Here is a 19,500-nt window from a genome sequence, read left to right on the forward strand (position 1 = left end):
TTAATTACTTTTATTTAAATGCATGGCAATAAGAGGAGTTTTATTCAGAAATCACTGAAGTATATCTTTCCTCCGACGGTCCACTAAGTTTACAACCCAAGAACGTCTAAGTCCATAACTCACGGACCAAGGAAAAACCCGACGGACTAATGAAAGATGTTAAGGCATCAAGGCTAAAAAAGCCAGAAAAAACAATGGTCCGAGAAGGCTAAAGCTAAAAGCTGACGGTCCAATAGATATATGGATCAAGCCTTCAAAACCGACGGACCAACGGAGATGTCAAAAGGCATCGAGGCTAATCGCCATCAAAATAACGGACCGAAAAAGCTAAAGCTAAAAGCTAACGGTCCAAAAAATAGAGTTCTCATATGGATCGGGCCCTCAAAACTGACGGTCCAATGGATGAAAATTTATATGGTTGACGGACAACTTACTGACGGTCTTACCAAAAAATGAGACTACGGACCAACAGAGATGTCAAAAGGCATCGAGGCTAATCGCCATCAAAATAACGGACCGAAAAAGCTAAAGCTAAAAGCTAACGGTCCAATGAATAGAGTTCTCATATGGATCGGGCCCTCAAAACTGACGGTCCAATGGATGAAAATTTATATGGTTGACGGTCAACTTGCTGACGGTCTTACCAAAAAATGAGACTACTTACAAATAAATTTCTCCAACCAACAAGCCTGTAAAGATGACGAGCTAACCAAAAAGGCTAAAATACAAAATAATAGACGATCACATTAAAATTGGTCAAACAATAAAAAGACAAGTGTATATATGCAAAGTAACGGACAACAAGGGATAGATTGAATTACAAACGAAAAGCCCCAACAAACATACGGGCACTTAAAGACATTGTTCAAAAATTACAACTAATGAAGGATTAAGCGGCAGGAGCGTCCTTGGAGACCCCGTCAGCTTTATCCTTCACAATCTGATCTGAAGGCCCAGCAGGGGTAGCAACAGCAGGCTGGGCCAGAACAACCCCAGCGTCGTTAAGCAAGGAATCCAAGCTAAGGGGTTCGTCATCTCTGTCAGCGGCAGGAGTCATTGGAACGGAAGTGTCCATGGTGATTCCAGACAGATCCAGCTCCGGATAAGCTAACGACACTTGCTTCAGACAATCATCAAAACCTGCGCCATAGTAATCAGCACAAGAGTCGATGAAGGACTGAGTTGTCTTGAACTTTTCAACTGCGTCAGCCCCAGCCGTCACCACCTGCGCACGCAGAGACGAAACCTCCTCCTCAAGTCTCTTCTGCTCACCCTCTGCTTCTCCTAGCTTCTCCTTCACATCCTTCAGGTCTGTGTTTAAGAGACGGACGGCCTCCTTGTATTGCGCCTGCTGATCCATCAAGGTGGAGTTGTGCCTCCTCACCCGAGAGACGACGCCTTCTTTGGCCATGCAACGATCTTGGAGTGCTTTAACACGAACCAAGGCCTGAAGGGAATACAACCGTCAGCTATTAAGCAAGGAAAAATATCAGATTAATCAAAGTAGGAAACATACCCGTGCAATATCAAAGAAGGCTGACGCCCCCAGGTCATCCGTCCCAAGCTGAGCACAAGGATCCAGATCCGTCTGTTTGATAAGAGACTCCAGACTCTCGACAGCATGATCTTTGTGAGTCAGCAAGCAACGGGGCCCCTCAATGACAGGACCAGAAGAAGTCATCACTCCTTTCCCAGCACCGTGACTAAGCTTGGGAGGTGACTTCTGGGAGGGCGCGTCCGTAGGAGTGACGGCCACCTTCTTGGAAGGAGGATCATCCTTTCCGTCAGATTTCCTCTTGATTGAGCCCTTCAAGGAGGAATGAGGAGTTGACGCTCCATCCTTCCCCTTAGCTTTATCTTCTTCCTTCTTACGGGCGGCAGCGGCCCTCACCCTTTGCTTCGCAGCCTCCATCTCTGCAAAAAGAAAGCTAACGGATAAGTAATCTGACGGATGAATAGTAGCAGACGGATTAAATAACGCATTTACTTACGTTTTCTTGAAAATTCTTCCAACTTCCGTGCTTCGACCGTCGGCTCAGGACCACCACAATACAAATGTAGAGTGTCTAGGGTTATCAAGTCCCTACACCTACGTTGCTCAAGTGAGATGGTGAGTATCCGACGGATGAAATCCCTCTGTTCGTCAGACACCTCCGGACGAGTGATGGCTGAGACAAGGAAACAGTGTTAAAAAGAGACGGTGAAAATGAAAAGCGACGGTAAAAAGAAAGAGACGGGGGCAACCTGACTCCCTAATATAAGCCCAAGTGTTATCAAAATAACCCCCGGGCAACTTATCCCATTCATCCGGGTGACACACCCAGTCCGTCCCTTTAACAAAGAAAAATCTATTTTTCCAATTCCTATTTGAATCCGGCATATCAAACACCAATCTTAAGTTCTTTTCACGAGGTGCGAAGTGATATGTCCCCTTGGCGGATACTTTGTGCTGGGGTCTGTAGCAGTAAAAGAACTCGTCTAGCGAAAGTTGACGGTTCCCCCCACTCAAGCGACCCCAAAGAACCTCAGCTCCAATAAAGATCCTCCAGGCGTTCGGAGAGATCTGGCTGACGGACAATCCTAAAAAATCCGCCAGCTGACGGTGTAAAGCCATCAGTGGGAGCCTAAGGCCAGCTGCGAACATGGCGTCATACATCCCCACATCAGCCGTCCTCCCTGTATAACACTTCTCATTCTTTTTAGGGAGACGGAGGGGAATGTGATCTGGGATCTGGAAACGGATACGCAACTCAGAAAAAACTCTGTTGCTCATCTTTGGGAGAAATTTATTGACGGCCCACTCCTCTGGAAGGATGAAGGGACGGTTACCTCCAGAACTCCCTGAAGTTCCCTCACTGGACTCTTCGTCATCCTCATCCTCATTACCGTCACTACTAACCTCGCTACCGTCACCCCTATCTTCGTCACTATCGATCTCTACGTCACCTTCCTCCCAGGTCCCGTCGTCAACAACTTCCTTGTCGACCCTCTCGATCTCAACCTCACTTAACACCTCTTCCCTGACTCCCTCAACACGGTCCTCTACGTCAATACTAAGGGATTGGGCGGACGTTTCTCTTCCTGACGACTCCAAAAAGCCGTCGGACTCTTGACCTGAGCCAAAGACTTCGTCGTAGCCCGCTCCATCGCGGACTGACGACTGATCACTCGACGCGTCACTTGACATCTGACTACCTACAAGTGACGGATACACCCTAAGTCCCTAGACTGACGTTCTCAATAAAAGAAAAAATTCTTGGGCAAAAATAAAAATAAAAAGGAAGCAGAAAGGAAAAGGAACTTACAGGTGAAATAGATCTTGAATAAATAAAACAAAGTGTGACGGTATTGGTAAGAGCTGACGGAGCGAATCGTGAGTAAAAGCGACGGGTTCTCTCTTGAAAGATCTTCGAGGTTGAAATAGCGAAATAAGGCTGTGAGGCGTGATATTTATATAAGGGGAAAACGCACGAAACGCGAGGCGACGCCTGTGCCAGAAACGAGACCAACTATCGCGCGCCACGTGACCTTGCATTAAATAGCTCGCGGCCCGAGGAATCATTCGTAATTCTTCTTTAGAAATAACTCCACATGCTGACGGTTCTAAACGTCAAGCATATAGAGTAGGGGGCAACTGATGAGGATAAAAAGGAGAGAGCCTCATACTGACGGTGTTATGCTGTCTTCAATAAATAGACGGAGCAATAGCTGACGGTTGGATTTGATGGCCTCCAAGACTGACGGTTTGATCAAGTGACGCCCAAAAAGCTGAAGGAGATGCGTTGAGGCCGACGGTCCAGTCATGAAGTCGACTTGCTTCCCATGTGATAAGTCAAGAGTTGACTTGTTTCCCACGCAAGAGAATATTCAAAGGGACTCCTATAAGGAAAGGATCCCGGAAAATACGCCCAAAAGGACTCCTATAAGGAAAAGACTTCTACTCCAAGGAAAAGAGGGATGACCCTCGCTACTATAAAAACCTTAGCACTCTCGTTACCCAAGGTACGCATAATTTTACCCTCTCTAGCACTCTAGAGCAGTGAGAATAGTTCTAACTTGACCTTCGGAGGGTATTTGGCCGGTACCACACCGGTGCTCTCTGTTAGGTTACTCCTTCTCGTTGTGCAGGTGCCATTTGCGATCGAGTGAGGAGCGTGCGACTCATTGGTGGTATTGTTTTCGGTACCATCAAGTACCATGTCAGGTGTAAATCTTACTTCCTTCCAAGGCAGTCACACCTTTAGCACGGACCAAGACAAAATCCTTTAGCCAACGCTTCCTCTCCCCTTGCTCACAACCACTCCACATGTAAGGTCAAGATTCAACCACTTATGCATTCCCCCATGCCTTAGTGGTGTTATGTACATCGATCAATAAACTTATTTTTTAAACATAATTTTAGATCATAAAAATTTGAAATTTTAACATTTGTTTGATGATATAACAATTGATCTTTGATCTTCTTGAAATTTTGCAAGCATGAATGATATAATAAAAACATGCAATTTAACGGTTAAATTTTTAAAATTCACACTTAATATAAAAATATATGAGGAGTTTGAAAGATTTCTCTTCAAAGTAGTTTGGAGAAACTTTGTTCGGGTACAAGTCTATCTTTTTGCCATGACACCTCTTGTTCCTCGTTAGCAAACAAATATTGAAGGCAATAGAACGACTTTGATACACAGTTAAAGCTCAAAAAAACTATGGCCGAAATCCTAGAAAGGCTCAGGAAATCTGCTACTTCTTATCACTCATTACATATCAAGAAAGACATCACAAAACTTTACCTCATAATCCAAACATAAGCACAAGAGATTTTTAATGGGGAAAACTTGGGTTTTATGTTTTGAAGGGTCAATTTGGTATTTTTAATAGCTCTAGTAGTCTATAAGAAAAACCTTCACATGAAACTTGACATGTTGAAATCCTAAAAAGCTAGTGCACAACAAGTCTCTCACTAGCTAATATCCTTCATCAACCACTTGAACCAACTTTTTTAGGATTTGGGACAACTTACACCCTTTATTAGAGAACCAACTGACTTAAAACATTTCTTTCTTTTGTCTTGTGTGTTGGCTTTGCCTTTAGAACTTGGTTTATTGGACATTTCTTACTCCTATATAGAAGAAGTCCTTTATTTTAACAAAGGGATTCATTCCTTAATACTACTTTCACCATCCCATCCATATTAAAAACAATATGTAAGAAAATCCTCTTTCACACCTTACTTTCCATCATTTACTCCACTACACTAAAGAAGGCAAATACATATCATTGAGAAGATCTACGCTGGTTGAAAAGTAAAAAAATGTGGTGAATCCATTGTTGTGCACAACTGATTGAACATACTTTTCTCCTTTTACTACACTCCAATTTAACCCCATTAATCCAGACTAGAGGGCATTAATGTACAGTTTTCTAAAACTTATTTTTTTTAGCTTATCGTTAGAGGTGTATTTTCATCTGACCTCTGGTAGTGTAATAATTGGTCTCATTCTATCACTTAGCAAGAACTATTTTGTTTCGGGTAAAATACTATTTTGGTTCCTAAACTTTACTAAAAGTTTGTTTTCGTCCCTAAATTTTAAAAAGTTCTTTTTTCATCCCTAAATTTTGTAAAGAGTTTTTTGAATAGTATAGAGACAAAAATAATGATGAAAAAAGAATTTTTTCTTCTTCAGTAGTTTAGGGATAAAAACAAACATTTAGTAAAGTTTAAAGATATAAATAAAAAATTTTCAATAGTTTAGGGATGAAATAAGAACTTTTCAATAGTTTAGGAACGAAAAATGAATTTCTTAAAGTTTAGGGATAAAAAACAAACTTTTAACAAAGTTTAGGAATCAAAATAGTATTTTACCCTTTAATTTTCTTCACATTGCTAGATTTATATTATTTTGAAATTTGCCTTACCACTGGACATATCAAAGCCCAATTATTATATGTGCATGTCTCACTTTTTAGATTTTAGGCCTGACTTCTCGTATGGGCATAAGAGCATCCATACTGGTGGAGACAAAAATTTGACTATTTAGCACCTACAAAAGTCATTTTATCTATTTTACCTATTCACTTTACAATACACCAAACATCAATAGATCTATATTTTTAGTTATTTGATTAAGGCTGCGTTTGGTTGAATGTAAAATATTTTCCGAGTGTAAAATATTTTCAGGTGTAAAACATTTTCGGGAAATGAAAATATTTTCAAGTATTTGGCTGCATTATGAAAATTGTTCTAAAAAATGTTTTCATGTGTTTGGTTGCATTCTGAAAATACTATTTTCCTACTAGTTTCTCACATTTTCTCAGCTACCAAACAAATTTTATAATAGAAAATTTCAATATATAAAGTTAAAAAAACAAAAATCAAAACTACACCATTCGTTAAACTCCACAATTCGGTCAAACTGAGAGAGGGAGGAAGAGAGAGTGATCAAAAATTGAGGGAAAAGGAGAGATCGGTCATCGGTCATGGGCGACGAGATCGAGACGACGAGATCATTGGTGCGATGAGATCGGCGGTGCCAATGAGCTTTGGGTCGAGAACGACAACGGGATCGGTAACGTCGACGCCAATGAGATCGGTTTTGGGTGGATCGGTCTTGGGTGGTGACGATCTAGATGGCGGCGCTAGTGCTGGGGTGCGATCTAGCTGGTGGTGCCAGTGCTAGGGTGCGATCGGTTTTGGGTGGATCGGCAACTCTCTCTTCTTTCTCTCTCTCTCTTTGCGTGTTTGAGACCCGGAAATGTTTTGAAGTGAAAATAGAAATGTAAACCAATTTCCGGGTCAAAGCCATAAAACACACGGTCAAATGAAATGCTTTTCCGGAAAATTTTATTTTCCATGCGCAACCAAACACACGGTGAGGTGTAAAATCATTTCCTGAAATGGTTTTACGCCAAAACAAACACAGCCTAAAATAATATAAAGAACTCATTAAAATAAAATAAAAAATATCCACCACAAAAACCTTTCAATTAGCCACAGCTACCTCAACCAGCAACAACCTTCATGTGGCAACCACAGCCTAAGACAAGACAAAAAAATAAATAAATAAAACCACCATTACCACCACCACTGCCACAACCATAACCCACCATTACAACCAAATCCAATACAACCACAACCACCAACATAGCCCATGGCAACTACAACCACAGCCACTAAACCAACATTTCAACCACAACCAACATAGCCACCAAACCACCATTTCAACCACAACCCACAGTCACAACCAAACCCACAAACAAAATAAAAAACCAAACCACCACTATCACCACCACCACAGCTACCAAACCATCATCACCACCACCATAACCACCAAAGCACCACCACAGCCACCAGCACCACCACCACAGCCACCAAATCAACAGGATAAAAAAAAAATTAAACACCATAGCCACCAAAACCATATGAACACACACAAAAAAAAAACCTAATCACAACCAACACACCCAAATTCTGATTTGAGCAAAAAGAGAAAAGAAATGGATTAAAGGGTGGTGGTAAGGACGTGATCCACGGCATGACCCACGCTGTGACCTACGACATGATCTGATTTGAGATAAGAGAGAGAGAAAGGGGTTTTGGTTTGAGAGAGGGGAGTAACGAGAGAGAGAGAGAGAGAGAGAGAGAGAGAGAGAGATATGAGCTGAATTTGAAAGAAAAAAAAAGAAAAAAAATATTAAAACCAGTACTAGTACCTATTTACTGTAGCATGTAGCTAAATTTTTTTAGCTATGGCACCACTAATGTAGCACCATATTTTGTAGTTTGAGGAGGCAAAAATAGCATTATTGCTAGAACAAAGTTTCTCTTCAAGCTAGTTTGGAGAGAAACTCTTCAAACTTCTCATATATTTCTTTTTTAGGTGTGAATTTTGAAAATCTAACCATTGAATTTCATGTTCCTTATGTTCTTAACATGCATATCAAATTTCGTACAAATTGGATATTATTTACTATTTGATCAATTAACTTATTTTTTATATACAACTTTAGATTACAAAAACTTGAAATTATAACATTTATTTAATGACATAGCAATTGATCTTTGATTTTCTCAAAATTTTGTAAGCATTAAGTATGTAATAAGAACATGCAATCTAACGGTTAGTGATGAGACTGACGAAATCAACTACCGACGAACCCAGTATTATAGACGAGACCATCCTCATGGACGAACCCAAACAAGTGCCTCCATCACCGACGAAGGTATCAGGACCATTCGATACTGCTAGTAGCACCTCAAATGGTTACAACAACAGCTATGCAGACCGTTGAAAGCACATTAAAGCCCCATTACTAAGCAGGAGGCGTTACCAAGAAAGGCATTAACATCCTATTATTAACCACAACGGTCAGAATCCAAGGCAACATATATAAAGCTCTCACATTACCAACACAAGGTACATAGACATACTTAGCTATATTTCTTACTCTGTCATATTGCATTATTCTCTCTGAACAAACTTCTTGATATTGACTTTGGCATCAGAGACTTTGTGGCAGGCATTACACTAGTGACCATCTTGAGAATACAATCACCCAGACTGAAGATTGGTTCCATCTGCCTTCTCTGACTGACGAACTTACACTTCATCAGTTTGGTGCCATTTGTGGGGACGACATTTTCAGATTCATATTTGAAAACGTAGTTTCCATCAACTTCTACATTCAGATGGAATCCAATCCAGATTCCGCAGCCTTGGCCCAGCAAGTTCAAGCTTTTGCGGCCACCATTGAAGAACTCACCAAACAAAATCAGGAAATGAAGCTACGACTTCAACATGTTCAACAGGCTCAACAGGAAGAGCATCGGTCCAAGGATAACATGGAGGGAAAAGGGGATAGCCATAGGAGGAGTATTCATCAAAGACCTACTACTCCAAACGAGCAAAACTCAGATCTCCTTCAAGAGATGAGGAAGGAGATGGACGAATTGAGGAATGCTATTAAGGAGAAGACAGACTGAAGCGTAGACAGAATGGTAAGGGCCATAGATTCGCCCTTCACTACAGCAGTCCTTGAATGCCCCGTGCCGTCAAAGTTTCGTTTACCTCAACTTGAGCCGTTCGACGGGCTCAAAGACCCTCAGGATCACCTTAATAACTTCAAAACGATGCTGGGCCTTCAATAGCCACCCAACGAGATACTGTGTCATTCTTTTCCCACCACTCTCAAAGGGGCTGCAAGGGAATGGTTCACAAAGTTGCCTACGTCATCCATCGACAACTTCGAGCAGTTAAGCAGCGCTTTCTTGCGTCACTTCATTGGGGGGCAGCGTCTCAAGAGGCCAACGGACCACTTACTCACCATTAGGCAGGGGGAAAAGGAAACCTTGAGGTCATACGTGAAACGCTTTGCTCAGGAGACCCTCGAGGTAGACGAAGCTGATGACAAAGTACAGTTGACAACCTTCAAAGCAGGACTAAGATCCAAAGATCTCGTGGCTTCACTCACGAAGAATCCTCCAAAGACGATGGCAGAAATGCTCCTAAAAGTACAGAAGTACATGAATGCCAAAAACTCTTTAGCAGCCATAAAGGACGTAGAGAAGTCAGGAGACAAAGGAAGAAGGGATGACGAGCGTAAAGGTCAAAAGAAGGAACGCCCAGATCGTCGAAATAATGACGGGAACAGAAGAAAAGAAGACAAAAGTCCTCGGACGGTAAAATTTACCCCTCTAGTTATGCCTGTTGACAAAATTTTAATGCAGATTAAGGACGAGCACTATCTTAAATGGCCAAGACCATTACACTTATCTCCTAACGTTCATGATAAGAACAAGTATTGTCGATTCCACAAGGATCATGGCCACAACACGGAAGATTGTAAGGACCTAAAGGAACAGATAGAAGAGTTGATATGGAAAGGCAAATTATAGAAATACGTGAAGAAGGGAAAATATAATAAGTTCAGGGACGGCAATAAGAGTCAGTATGGGTCCTCTTCCAGGAGTGATGATCAGCCGTTCCAACCTACACAGGACGTGATTGGGGAGATAAAGACGATTACAGGATGGCCCTTCACAGGAGGGTCATTTAAATCCCTCAAGAAAGCATACCAGAGGCAGGTGAATAGCGTCCACATGATACCTCTGTTCAAGCAGCAACGGACGGACCGGGATATATCCTTCAATGAAGTGGACGCTAGGGGAGTTAAGCAGCCCCACAATGACCCTTTGGTTATAATGCTGAATATAGAGGGATTCAACACCAAAGGATCCTCGTGGACAACGGTAGTTCTGTAGACATCATCTACCTCCCTACATTCCAACAGCTGAAGCTAGATCCAAGGAGACTGTGTTCATAGTAACAGTGGGGACCTACCCGACTCAGTTAACCTGTCAATTAGACTTCTTGGTAGTAGATTGCCCCTCATCTTACAATGTGATCATTGGGAGGCCCACACTTAACAAATGGAAAGCGGCCACGTTAACCTATTGCTTGAAGGTAAAATTCCAAACGAATAACGGTATTGGCGAAGTAAAAGGAGATCAAGTCTTAGCCAGGGAGTGTTATCAAGCCGTCTTGGACGCAAATGAGAATCACACATGGATGATCGAAGGGAATGACGAGAACAAAATGGAAGCCTTGGAAACAGTAGAACTAGTCAAAGGAGAGGCAACCAAGACCGTGAAGATAGGGACGACGTTAAGCCCTGAGATGAGAACAAGGCTCATCCAATTCCTTAATGAAAACCGAGACGCCTTCGTGTGGAGCCACAAGGACATGCTAGGCATAGCTCCAGAAGTCATTCAGCATAAGTTGAATGTGAACCCGGAAAGAAAACCCATCCAGCAAAGACGAAGAGTCTTCGCCCCAAAACGAGACCAAGCAGTTACAGACGAAGTTACCAAACTGTTGGCGGCAGGTTTCATCCGAGAAGTATACTATCTTGAATGACTCGCAAACGTCTTCCTAGTGAAGAAAGCAAATGGGAAATGGAGAATGTGCGTGGATTTCACAGACCTGAACAAAGCATGCCCGAAGGACAGTTTCCCCTTACCAAGGATAGATCAACTTGTGGATTCTACGGCCGGACACAAGTTGCTGTCATTCATGGATGCTTTCTTGGGATATAACCAGATAAGGATGGCTGAAGAAGATCAGGAGAAGACTGCTTTCATCACGAGTCAGGGACTCTATTGTTACAAGGTAATGCCTTTTGGACTGAAGAATTTCGGAGCTACATATTAGAGACTAGTGAACAAAATGTTCAGCAAACAAATGGCAAGAACATGGAAGTATACGTGGATGATATGCTCGTCAAGAGTAAAGAAGAGCTTGAGCATCTGGACGACCTAAGGGAGACGTTTGCTACCCTCAAACAATACCAGATGAAGTTGAATCCAAGTAAGTGCGTTTTTGGTGTAGCTTCAGGGAAGTTCTTGGGCTTTATGGTGTCCCAAAGACGAATAGAAGCAAACCTGAAGAAAGTACAAGCCATAATCAATATGGCATCGCCCAAAACCGTCAAGGAAGTCTAGAAACTCACAGGAAGGATCGTAGCCTTAAACAGGTTCGTCTTTAGAATGACGGACAAGCGTCTACCCTTTTTCAAGACTTTGAAGCAGGCTTTCGCCTGGACCGACGAATGAGAAGCAGCGTTCCAAGAACTCAAACATTACCTGAGTAACCCACCCCTCTTAAGTCTGTCCAAGTAGGGGAAAAACCTATATTTGTACTTGGCAGTATTAGCTACAGCAGTGAGTGCAGCCTTGATTAGAGAAGAAGACAAGACACAGCTCCCAGTTTACTACATCAGCCGAGCTTTCCAAGGGGCTGAGTCCAAGTATCCCCGGATTGAAAAGATTGTGTTCGCGTTAATAGTAGCCTCACGAAAACTAAGGCAATATTTTCAAGCAAATCCTATCCTGGTGATGACGGACCAACCCATTAAAAAATCCATGAACAAACCTGAAGCAGTCGGAAGAATGGTCCAGTGGGAAATTGAACTCAGCCAATTTGACATTGAGTAGAACAGCCATCAAGGCACAAGCTTTAGCAGACTTCATCACCGAGTTCACCCTTCGGGACGAAGACGGTCTCACCAAAGAAGCTGAACGATGGACGATACAGACTGATGGTTCGTCAGCCCAAAAGCAGGGGGGAGTAGGGGTCATCATAACCGCCCCTGATGGAGAAGTGCTCAAATACGGGGTTTAACTGAAATTTCTGACTACCAACAATGAAGCTGAATACGAAGGAATATTGACGGGGTTGAGACTCAGAAAGGCACTTGGAGCTAAGAACCTGTTAGTTCAAAGTGATTCAAAGCTGGTGATCGAGCAAATCAAGGGAGAGTACGAAGCAAAAGAAGAGAGAATGCAGAAATACCTCAGGCTGACGAAACATCTTACTCAGGAGTTCGATAAAGTGGAATTTGTTCAGATCCCCAGAAGCCAGAACATGGTGGCAGACGAAATCTCGAAGCTAGCATCATCAAAAGAAGGGGGGATAAGCATGGACTTAGCAATGGAAGTCCAGAAACGCCCCAGCAATGAAGAAGTCCTAACTTTCACAATCCAGAGCACAAACAGCTGGATGACACCAATACTTTCCTTCCTCCAGAACGGGCACCTCCCTCAGAATACAGAAGAGGCCAAAAAGATCAAGAAAAGGGCGGCCAGATTTACGATTCTTAATGACGCCTTATACAAGAAAGGCTTCTCCATGCCTTACTTGAAATGTGTTGACGAAGAAGAAGCCAAGTACATACTGGAAGAAATCCACGGAGGAATTTGCGGCGACCATGTCGGCCCCAGGTCCCTAGTAAACAAGGTAATACAAACAGGTTATTTTTGGCCTACTATGCAGGTAGACGTAGTGAAGATCGTCAAGAAGTACGACAAGTGCTAACGATACGAGAATGTCCAACAGCTTCCAGCAGAGAAACTGACGACGATAGCCTCCCTGTGGCCATTCGCACGATGGGGAATCGACATCGTCGGTCCACTACCCCAAGGTAAAGGTCAGATAAAATTCCTACTAGTTGCTATTGACTACTTCACAAAGTGGGTTGAAGCAGAGACTCTAGCAACAATTATCGAGGCAAGAATTTGGAGCTTTGTATGGAAGAATATAATTTGCAGGTTCGGGATTCCATTGATGATTATATCAAATAATGGGAGGCAGTTCGACAGCCAAGGCTTTAGAGACTTCTGTTCAAACCTAGGAATCAAGAACCAATTCTCATCCCCAGGCAAATGGACAGACAGAAGTAACGAATTGAACACTGCTCAAGATTATCAAAGCCAAGCTAGACGACGCGAAGGGTGCCTGGCCAGAAGAATTGCCTAATGTCTTGTGGGCTTACAGAACCACAGTAAGAACCCCAATGGGAGAAACCCCCTTTAGGCTTACCTATGGCACTGAAGTAGTAATCCCGGTCGAGGTAGGAGTAACAAGCATCAGGCGAGAGACATTCAACGAAAAGGGCAATGACGATGAACTGCGACTTAACCTGGACTGTTTGGACGAAGTAAAAGACAAAACTTCCAGTAAAATGACAAAGTACCAGCAGAAGATGGCCGAATACTACAATAAGAGGGTGAAACTTAGACGACTTGACATAGGCGACGTCGTCCTGCGCAAGGTTACCACAGCAACTAAAGACCCTGCCCAAGGAAAGCTTAGCCCCACATGGGAAGGACCTTACCGAGTCGTCCACTACTCTAGGCAAGGCAGTTACCACCAGGAAACCATAGACAGATAGAGACTCCCTCGGCCATGGAACATTGAGCACTTAAAAAAGTATCACCAATAGATGTAACAAATGAATATATTTATTCCTGAAATTAATAAAAGAATTATTCACCTAATGTCTTTATGCAAGCAGGTCTAGTCAACCGTACAAACACGACAAAATCCCTTAAATGGGTGTAAGTTGTAAAATGGCCAAGTAACAAGATTCCGCCTTGACGGATGTAAGTTACTGACGAAGCCAAGATCCCTTAAATGAGTGTAAGTCGTAAAATGGCCAGGTAACAAGATTCCGCCTTAATGGATGTAAGTTACAGACGAAACCAAACAAACACGACAAGATCCCTTAAGTGGGTGTAAGTCGTAAAATGGCCAAGTAACAAGATTCCGCCTTGACAGATGTAAGTTACTGACGAAGCCAAACAAACATGACAAGATCCCTTAAATGGGTGTAAGTCATAAAATAACCAAGTAATAAGATTCCGCTTTGACGGATGTAAGTTACTGACGAACCCAAACCCAAAAAAAAAAAAAAAAAAATCCAAAGGGAAGGGGACAACCAGTCCACCAGAACCCTCGACGAGACCCCTTGAAGGGGTTCAGGTTACAGGAAAACAACTAAGCAACAAGAAGCAAAATCATTGATGAAGAAGAAAGGCACAACTGAAAGCTTCTATTAAGTACAAAGTATGGACGAATCCCACAAACATATCATGAACCAACAAGCGTGCAACCACAGATACAAGTAACAAACAGGATAACAAGCAATTGTTCTGAAATTAGATTTACAAAAAAAAGGGGCCCAAAACATGACGGGCGTCCACAAAAATGAAAAGAAATTTTCTTAAGCAACAAGATCAGGCATCAACAGCAAAATTTTCACCAGCCAGAGCGTCAGTAGCATTCTCAGGGACATCTCCTTCAGGAGCCGAGGATTGAGCAGCTTCGTCAATCGCCATCTCTTTGTCAACCTCCTCCAGATCCAAGCTCTCCATGTTAACTCCAGTAGGATGCTTAACTAGATACCTCCTGAGAAGCTCGAAACCTTTAAAGTACCAACTAAAGAGTACTATGTTGTACTCGTCAGTTGTTTGGAAGGCCTCAACGGATCTGGCAGCAATAGTTTTAAGCTTTTCCTTGGCATTAAGAAGCTGCTCGTCCTTCTCCAGAGTCAACTTGCGCTCAACTCTGAGGTCGTCATCCAGGGTCTTGACCTTCTCCTTTAAAGTGGTGGCCTCATCCATAGAAACAATAAGATTTTTCTTCAGCTCAGAATTCTCCTTTTCTAAGGCCTCCATTCTAGATGTTAAGGATGTCACTTTAGCCTCTTGAGTAAAATACTCAGAGGCGATGTGAAGACTTCCCCCCAACACCTGGAAAGAAGTTTTAAGTCGTCAGTACCCAAAAAAAAAAAAAAAAAAAAAAAAGAAGAAGAAAAGGGGTACGTGAACGCCTTACTTGAATGAGCCTATGGACGTGACGAGACACAACCTCGTTGAGAGGCACGTCAGAGAGGGCCTTCAAGTTTGCCGTAGTCACGACCTTATAAGCCCTATTTACCGCCAATCTCTCGTCATCCCATATAGTGGACGATCAAGAATCAACCTTCTCCTTCTCCTTACCAGATATGCGCGGCCTTTTGGAACCTAGAGTAGGGATCTCTTCAACCGAGGTGGCAGGAGAAGCCGTCTTTGTTGTCTCGGTAACAGAAACTATGGGATTGAAGGAGACAAGGGGGGCGACGGAAGGACCCCTCCTGGTAACACGCACTGTCTTCTTCCTAATGTTTGACAACGGCTCATCCTTCTTGGACCTCATCTTCGCGTACATATCCTTATTGAGCTTAGTCGTCATTTCTACAAGAAAAAAGCACTTAAAAGAAAATCCAAGTGTACATGAGAAGAGTTGATACTGACGAGATCAATACTTACTCTTTTTTCCTTTAATACCAATATTGCGCAGAACGTAAGGAGACGGGTCAGGTCCAAGGTTGTAAAAGGTAAGGGTCCGTGGATCAACCAGATAGTCCCAACTTTCGATCGTCTGTGCGTATCCTATCGCGGTTTCAACATGCTCCTTATGCTTGCTTTTAAGCTTAGGTCATCTCTTAACTGTGCAAAACAAAAGATAAAGGAGTTAGTAGTAATAAACAGCAAATACAACAAAGCTAAAACGACGGGGAGAAATACTGACGCACCTAAAGTCGGGGTTCCCCACCGACGAAGCAACCTCGGGATATTGCCCCAATCCCTACTGGATTGAGTTTCAAAATCATCCTCGGACACAAAGACAAATCTTGATTTCCAATACCTGAAGGACGAAGGTAAACCTTTGACAATCCTTGTTCTTCTCTCCCAAGCGACAAACTCATAGTATCTATACTCTTTAGACTCTTTCAAACAGTATAGATAGGTGAGTTCACCTACCTTAATCATGTCTCAGTTAGCAGCTAACCATATTTGCATACAGTTGACCACAATTCTCCACGAGTTGGGCATAAACTGCCCGGGAGCAATACCAAAATGGGCCAAAAGTTCCATCAGGAACGGGTGGACAGGAAGCCTAAGCCCAGAAGTAAAGGCCGGCTCATAAAAGCATACCTCACTAGAGAAAAAATGGCAAGCCCTATCCTCGTCATTAGGTTGACGAACACGAACTCGCTCCGGAAACTGAAACCTATCCTTAAATCTACTCACAGTGTCGGCATCCAGCCCGCACACCTCCCTGAGGGCATAAAAAGCCCTAACCTCTCGAGGGGCAGAGACGGCTGTATCTCCCTCCATTGGGTCACCGTTAGACGATAACCCAGTCTTGAGATCGCTAGACCTAATCTCAGACATCGCCTCTCTATCTCTCACCAGACCTTCGAACTAGTTAAGCGATTGGCGAAGCAAAGGCAGCAGGTTGGCCAATACAACACTCAAACAATTACCCTCAAAAACAAAATCCTCTAAATGTATGAAAACACCCAAAGACCATCCTAGGCACGCAAAAAGAAAGGAAATTGATGGGCAAACTATCCTAACCTCAGAGCTGTTAACCATGGAAATACAGAAAAAAGTGCAAAGGGAAACAACACAAGCTAAATCCCCAAGAAATCAAAGACAAACAAAAGGAAAAAGAAGAAGAGAAGAAGAGAATCAGAGGCTATATTGAAATAAGATGAAAAGGAAAGGTAAAAACATGAAAGAAAGAAAAAACGTACCTTAACAAATGGCGAGAAAAAGAAGCACCAATACGCAGCACATCAGTTTGAAGAAGAGTTGCAGAATGAAAGTTCGAAAAAATCACTTAGAACAATGATTGGAAGTTTTTTGAGAAAAGTGAAAGAAATAAGAAGGGGAGAAGTTTTAAAAATCAAGACTCAAAACGATTGAAAACTAGTGGGAAGCCCAATAGTCCCACGAAGCGGAGCATTAACTCCACCAGTCAAAAAGCGCCACGTGGCCATTCCATGCGGAGAGCCGCCACTACGCATTTAATACGGCGCGAAATCCCAAAGAGTTGCTTACAGTTCTGAACAAAAAATAAAATAAAATAAATTTCACCTTCCATGGTCGTCATGACATGTCAAGACGATCACAGAATCCGGGGGCAGCTGATGGGACTGAAGAAATCAACTACTAACGAGCCCAATATTACAGATGAGACCATCCTCATGGATGAACCCAAACAAGTGCCTCCATCATTGACGAAGGTATCAGGACCATTCAATACTGTCAGTAGCACCTCGGACGGTTACAACAACAACTATGCAGACCGTTGAAAGCACATTTAAGCCCCATTACTAAGCAGGAGGCGTTACCAAGAAAGGCATTAACATCCTATTATTAACCATAATGGTCAGAATCTAAGGCAACATCTATAAAGCTTTCACATTACCAACACAAGGTACATAGACAAACTCAGCTATATTTCTTACTCTGTCATATTGCATTATTCTCTCTGAACGAACTTCTTGATATTGACTTTGGCATTGGAGACTTTGTGGCAGGCACCACACCGGTGACCATCTTGAGGATACAATCACCCGGGCTGAAGATTGGTTCCATCTGCCTTCTCTGACTGACGAACTTACGCTTCATCTGTTAGATTTTCAAAATTCATGCTCAATATAAATATATATGATGAGTTTGTAGGGTATCTTTCCAAATTAGTTTGAAGAGAAACTTTGTTCTTATAGCTATATGCCTCCACCAATAATGATGCTTTAAGAGCAATAATGATGCTCTAAGAGCATTCACAACAATGGTGCTAAAAAGTTATATTGGTATTTTTAGCACTTCAAATACCTAAAAACCATTCTGCAGCAGTGGAGCTATAGGTAAAATTTTTACCTCTTCGGCTATAGTGCATAGCCATCTATAGTTGTGCACTGTAGCTCCAAAGCTAAAAAAAAAAAAAAAAAAAAAAAAAAAAAAAAAAAAAAAAAAAAAAAAAAAAAAAAAAAACTTTTCTCTCTCTTTTCCATTAAAATATTCTCTTTCTCTCTCTCTCTCTCTTCCTTCTCTATATTTTCTCTCTTTCTTTTTGCCAGACTCAGAGTCTCAGCACTCTCTCTTGCTTCTCTATCTCTTCGCTATCTTTTCTCTCTTCTTTTCGCGTGATCGGCGATGGCGTGGGTTGGTGGGTTTCGTGGATGGCGTGATTGACGATGGCATGGGTCAGCGGGTTGGCGATGGCGTGATCAGTGATGGCTGGTCTGGTTCGACGGTGGTCTAGGTTTGATGGTGGGTTTTGTGCCTTTTGGTCTTGTTTCTTCTCTCTCTCGATCAAGCTCAAATGGTGGGTTTGATGGTGGTCTGGGGTGCTAGCTCAACACTCTTGGTCTGAAAATCAAGCTTAGATCTGTTGGATTTTTGGTAGTGGTTGTGGGTGGTCTTGGATTGCTAGTTGTTGTTGGGTGGTTGTTCTTGGTTGATAGTGGTTGTGGATTATGTCGTTTGTGGTGTTTTTTTGGTAGTAGGGATGTATTATTTTATTGTAGTAGATATATTATTTTATTATGTTGAAAACTAAAATAGATCCACTGCTGCTGGATGTTTTGTAAAATGAGTAAGTAAAAATAGATAAAATAGTTTTTTGTGATGCCAAATATCTAAAAAAATAACTTTACTGCTATGGATGCTTTAAGAAGTGCATTTGTAGCCATTGGTCATTTTTAGATTGATGTGGAGTTTTAGGCTTTCTTAAAAAAAAAAAAAAACCCCAAATTTATCAAGGGCCCCTTTCTAGTGGTACACACACAAATGTCCCAATAGGGTCAATCTAATAAAAAAAATCCATCATAATAAAAAACCACTTATTTATCTTTAAAAAAAACAAAAATGTAAAAAATTGAAAAATCGTAGTCAAAGTTAAATCAACACTTTGACCAGATGGTATGGTGCTTATCAAAGCACCCTCAATGACAATTGACACAATGCCTTTAAGCCTCCGTTTAATTATTTTCATTTCCCCCATGCTCAAACTCATTTATGAAGTTCCTATTTTGTTTGTAGTGGCTATATAATAGTGTTGTTCATAAGTTAACTTTTATTTTTTGAGACTCATGCAGATGACTTGGTATGGTTGGAGAATCTTCTTTTTAACTCTCAGTGATGCACTAGTAGCAGATGCAGTAATCTCTTAATGTTATTCAACAAAATTGTTAAACTCTCACTCATATTAAAAAAAAAAAAAAGTATTCGTTTGGATGAGCGATATTAGTAGAATAAAATTATGTAAGTTATTTAACTTAGATATAAAATTTTAAAATGTTATTTCTTTTAAGTGCCATTATAATTTG

At 41.9% G+C, this 19,500-nt stretch overlaps 1 protein-coding gene across 1 annotated transcript; it reads right to left on the reverse strand.

The window, feature by feature from the left end:
• Positions 1-819: 819 nt before the first annotated feature.
• LOC126689686 (uncharacterized) lies at positions 820-2,180 on the reverse strand. The gene is made up of 3 exons (XM_050384894.1): positions 1,992-2,180; positions 1,517-1,914; positions 820-1,447 (listed from the first exon to the last, which is right to left on the reverse strand). The coding sequence occupies exons 2-3, from the start codon at positions 1,910-1,912 to the stop codon at positions 890-892; spliced, it is 954 nt and encodes a 317-aa protein (XP_050240851.1). The 5' UTR covers positions 1,913-1,914; positions 1,992-2,180; the 3' UTR covers positions 820-889.
• Between the last annotated feature and the right edge of the window lie 17,320 nt (positions 2,181-19,500).

The sequence above is a fragment of the Quercus robur genome, chromosome 6 (genome assembly GCF_932294415.1).
Source record: "Quercus robur chromosome 6, dhQueRobu3.1, whole genome shotgun sequence".
NCBI classification, from domain to species: Eukaryota; Viridiplantae; Streptophyta; class Magnoliopsida; order Fagales; family Fagaceae; genus Quercus; species Quercus robur.

Bases quoted from the DNA above. Each gene is read 5' to 3' on its own strand.
- LOC126689686 (XM_050384894.1), bottom strand. From the start codon at position 1,912: ATGGAGGCTGCGAAGCAAAGGGTGAGGGCCGCTGCCGCCCGTAAGAAG. The intron at 1,448-1,516 runs GTATGTTTCCTA...TATTCCCTTCAG, and splicing joins CCTTCTTTGATATTGCACGG to GCCTTGGTTCGTGTTAAAGC.